We start from the raw sequence: 3629 nt of genomic DNA, 5'->3' as shown, positions 1-3629 counted from the left end.
CATGTCTCAATTGTCTCAAGGCTTAAAAATCCTTCTTTAACCCGTCTCCCCCCCTTCATCTACACTAATTGAAGTGGATTTAACAAGTGACATCAATAAGGGATCATAGCTTTTAGCTGGATTCACCTGGTCAGTCTGTCATGGAAAGAGCAGGTGTTCTTAATTGTTTTGTATACTCAGTGTCTATACATMATATTTACAGTATGATAATAGCTGCACTCACATGAATCAAGAATATAGCTTTGGCCACARCACGTCTAAGGCTAGTGTAAAAGTTACAGATCTAATGTTAAACGAGAGATAGATCTCACTAGACATATTTTACTAACATATATCCCCCTGAAAATGAGTTGCTTTATACATGGTCCTTGGCTCGTGGGTTCATTCTGTATACAGACTAAAGGAGAGGTCAACAAACCTTTATCACTGTCTGTAACCACTATCTTACGCAAGCCTTTGCTCGCCTGACTTGGGGGAGGTGCTTCGCCCGTATTCAATAGAATATCTACACACAGACCAGACTTAAAAGCAGAGTCTGTTTGTTTTACTCTTTAGACTAGCAAAGCCCGTTTAGACTAGCAAAGCCTGTTTGTTTTACTCTTTAGACTAGCCCAGGTGGTCCTGCAGTAATGGAGCCTGGGTCGACCGTGAGTGCAGTGAGGAGTAGCAGGGTTCTGTGTGGCACAGAGATACGGCCTGCTCTGATTGTCATCAAGGAGGGAAAGATACACAAAATCCTCCCAGAGTCCAGTGGTTCTACTGGGGATACTGCTGCTGGCTGCGAGGTAGGTGTTGATTGGCTCTCTGGCTTCTGCTCAATTTGGTATTTTTATTGTTATTTTGTTGTGTTAATTATTACTTTGTTTGTTCGGAAATGTTTGCGTAATAATTTCCTATGAAGAAAAACACTTCCCAGTTCAACTAGTTCTCACAGTCTCACGTCAGAATTAGACGTTCATCTTTGTTTCTCAAACGTCAAATTTTGAAGTTGTTGCAAACGTCAGATTTCGAAGTGTTTTAGGTTAAGTTTAGGTATTAATGCAACATTTTTAAGGTTAAGGTTCATTTCAGGCATTACCTCAGGATGGGTAAGGTTTGGGATAGGTTTAAAACAAAAAATCTCAACAACAAAAAAAATATATAGCTGGATTTGAACTTTCGACCTTTGGATTCAGAGGCAGATTCACCCACTATCCCTGTCCACAGCACCTAACCAAAACCAAAACCCACTTGAACGTAACGGCGCTCACTGTTGCCCATGGTGGCTGGTTTCCACGTTATCTCCTGACGTCCTCAAACATGGATGGAAGTCAAATACTGAATTAAGCTAGCAGTTGAGGGAGAGCTTTGTATGTGTCTCTGTGTGTGGAGTAGATGTGAATGTGTCATACCCTGATCTGTTTCACCTGTCTTTGTGCTTGTCTCCACCACCCTCCAGGTGTCGCCCATCTTCCCCATTATCCCCTGTGTATTTATACCTGTGTTCTCTGTTTGTCTGTTGCCAGTTTGTTTTGTTCATTCATACCTACCAGCGTTTGTTCCCCCTGCTCCTGCCTGTTTTCCTGCTTCTGTTTTCTAGTCCTTCCCGGCCCGGTTTTGACCTCTGCCTTCCTGGCCGCTGAGACTGCCTGCGTTTTGTACCTACCCCACCGTTCTGTAATTAATTGACCCGTTCTGCCTGCCCTGACCCTGCGACTGCCTGTCGTTTTGTACTTACCCACCGTTCTGTATTATTGACCCTGCCTGCCTGACCTGAGACTGCCTGTCGTTTTGTACTTACTCACGTTCGTAATTTTGACCCCTGCCTGCCCTGACCTGAGACTGCCTGTCGTTCTGTACCTTTACCCACCGTTTCTGTATTATTGACCCCTGCTGCCTGACCCTGAGATGGCGTGTCGTTCGTACCTTACCGTCACTCGTTCTGTTTATTGACCCTGCCTGCCCTGAACCCTGAGACTGCCTGTGTTCTGTACTTACCCACCGTTCTGATTTATTGACCCCTGCCTGCCCTGACCCTGAGACCTGCCTGTGCGTTTTGTACCTTACCCAGCGTCTGTATTAATTGACCCCCTGCTGGCCCTGACCTGAATGCTACCATTCTGTACCTTACCATCGTTCTGTATTATTGACGCCTGCTGCCGTGACCCTGAGACTGCCTGCGTTCTGTTTATGACCCTTTGCTGCCGTGACCACTGAGACGCTGCCGTTCTGTATATTGACCCCTGCTGCCCTGACCCTGAGACTCTGTCGTTCTGGACCTTTATACGGTTCTCTGGATTTATTGAACCCCTGGCTGCCTTGACCTGTATTTTGCCTGCCGCCTGTTTGTTTAGTAATAAACTTTGTTTTCTTCTACACTTTCTGCATCTGGGTTTTTACTTAAAGTGTTATATATCAGTGGTTTAGAGTTTTTTTTTTGCTGTGGTTGCACTTGTGACATGCTGTTATAAATTAGCTACAGACTGAGCCAGCCGCCTCGGGATAGCCTTATCTTGGTTTTGCTTATGGCCTTAATACAGCTCGTTGAGTGCGGTCTTAGGTGCCAGCATCGTTTTGGTTGGTGGTAAATAGAACCGCTACGAAAAATATAATTGAAAACTTTATGTGTAAATAGTGTGGTCTACAGCTTAAACACAACCACACAACACACACACATAATCTCAGCGAAAAAAAAACGTCCCTTTTCACACCTGTCTTTCAAAGAATAATTCGTAAAAATCCAAATAACTTCACAGATCTTATTTGTAAAGGGTTTTAAACACTGGTTTCCATGCTTGTTCATGAACCATAAAAACAATTAATGATACATGCACCTGTGGATCGGTCGTTAAGACACTAAACAGCTTACGACGGTAGGCAATTAAGGTCACAGATATGAAGACTTAAGACACTTAAAGAGCCTGTTCTACTGACTCTGAAAAACACCCAAAGAAAGATGCCGGGTCCTGCTATCTGCGTGAACGTGCCTTAGGCATCCTGCACAGGAGGCATAAGGACGCAGATATGGCCAGGGCAATAATTGCAATGTCCGTACTGTGAGACGCCTAAGACAGCTAAAGGGAGAGGACGGACAGCTGATCGTCCTCACAGTGGCAGACCCCGTGTAACAACACTGCACAGGATGGTACAATCCGACATCACACCTGCCGGACCAGGTTACGGATGGCAACAACAACTGCTCGCGAGTTACACAGAATGCACAACTCTCCTTTCAGACTGTCCGCAATAGGCTGAGAGAGGCTTTGGACTTTGGGCTTGTAGGCCTGATGTAAGGCAGGTCTCACCAGACATCACAGCAACAACGTCACCTATGAGCACAAACCACCGTTGCTGGACGGCAGACCAGAGGTGGCAAAAAGTGATCTTCTCTGACGATCAGAGTTTTGTCTCACCAGGGTGATGGTCGGATTCGTGTTTATCGTCGACGGCATGAGCGTTACCGAGGCTGTACTCTGGAGCGGTATCGTTTGGAGGTGGAGGGTCCGTTATGGTCTGGGGCGGTGTGTCACAGCATCATTCGGGACCTGACTTGTTGTCATCGTAGGCAATATCAACGCTGTGCATTACGGAAAAGTGGGGGTAACACTCACACAAGACTGGCAAATGGTGCAAGTCCATTGAGGACGAGA

At 45.7% G+C, this 3629-nt stretch overlaps 1 protein-coding gene across 1 annotated transcript in view; it reads left to right on the top strand.

Annotated features, from left to right (window-relative positions):
• The first annotated feature begins 499 nt into the window (after window positions 1-499).
• The window catches only part of zgc:103559, a 32228-nt gene continuing 29098 nt past the window's right edge, over window positions 500-3629 (top strand). The window contains exon 1 of the mRNA XM_070440710.1: window positions 500-785. Within this exon, the coding sequence (XP_070296811.1) occupies window positions 630-785 (156 nt within the window). The 5' untranslated portion in view covers window positions 500-629. The remainder of the gene's footprint in view (window positions 786-3629) is intronic.

The sequence above is a fragment of the Salvelinus sp. IW2-2015 genome, unplaced genomic scaffold (genome assembly GCF_002910315.2).
Source record: "Salvelinus sp. IW2-2015 unplaced genomic scaffold, ASM291031v2 Un_scaffold2872, whole genome shotgun sequence".
Lineage (NCBI taxonomy): Eukaryota > Metazoa > Chordata > Actinopteri > Salmoniformes > Salmonidae > Salvelinus > Salvelinus sp. IW2-2015.
The sequence above is the reverse complement of the archived record's forward strand: the minus strand, read 5'-3'. Positions and strand labels throughout refer to the sequence as shown.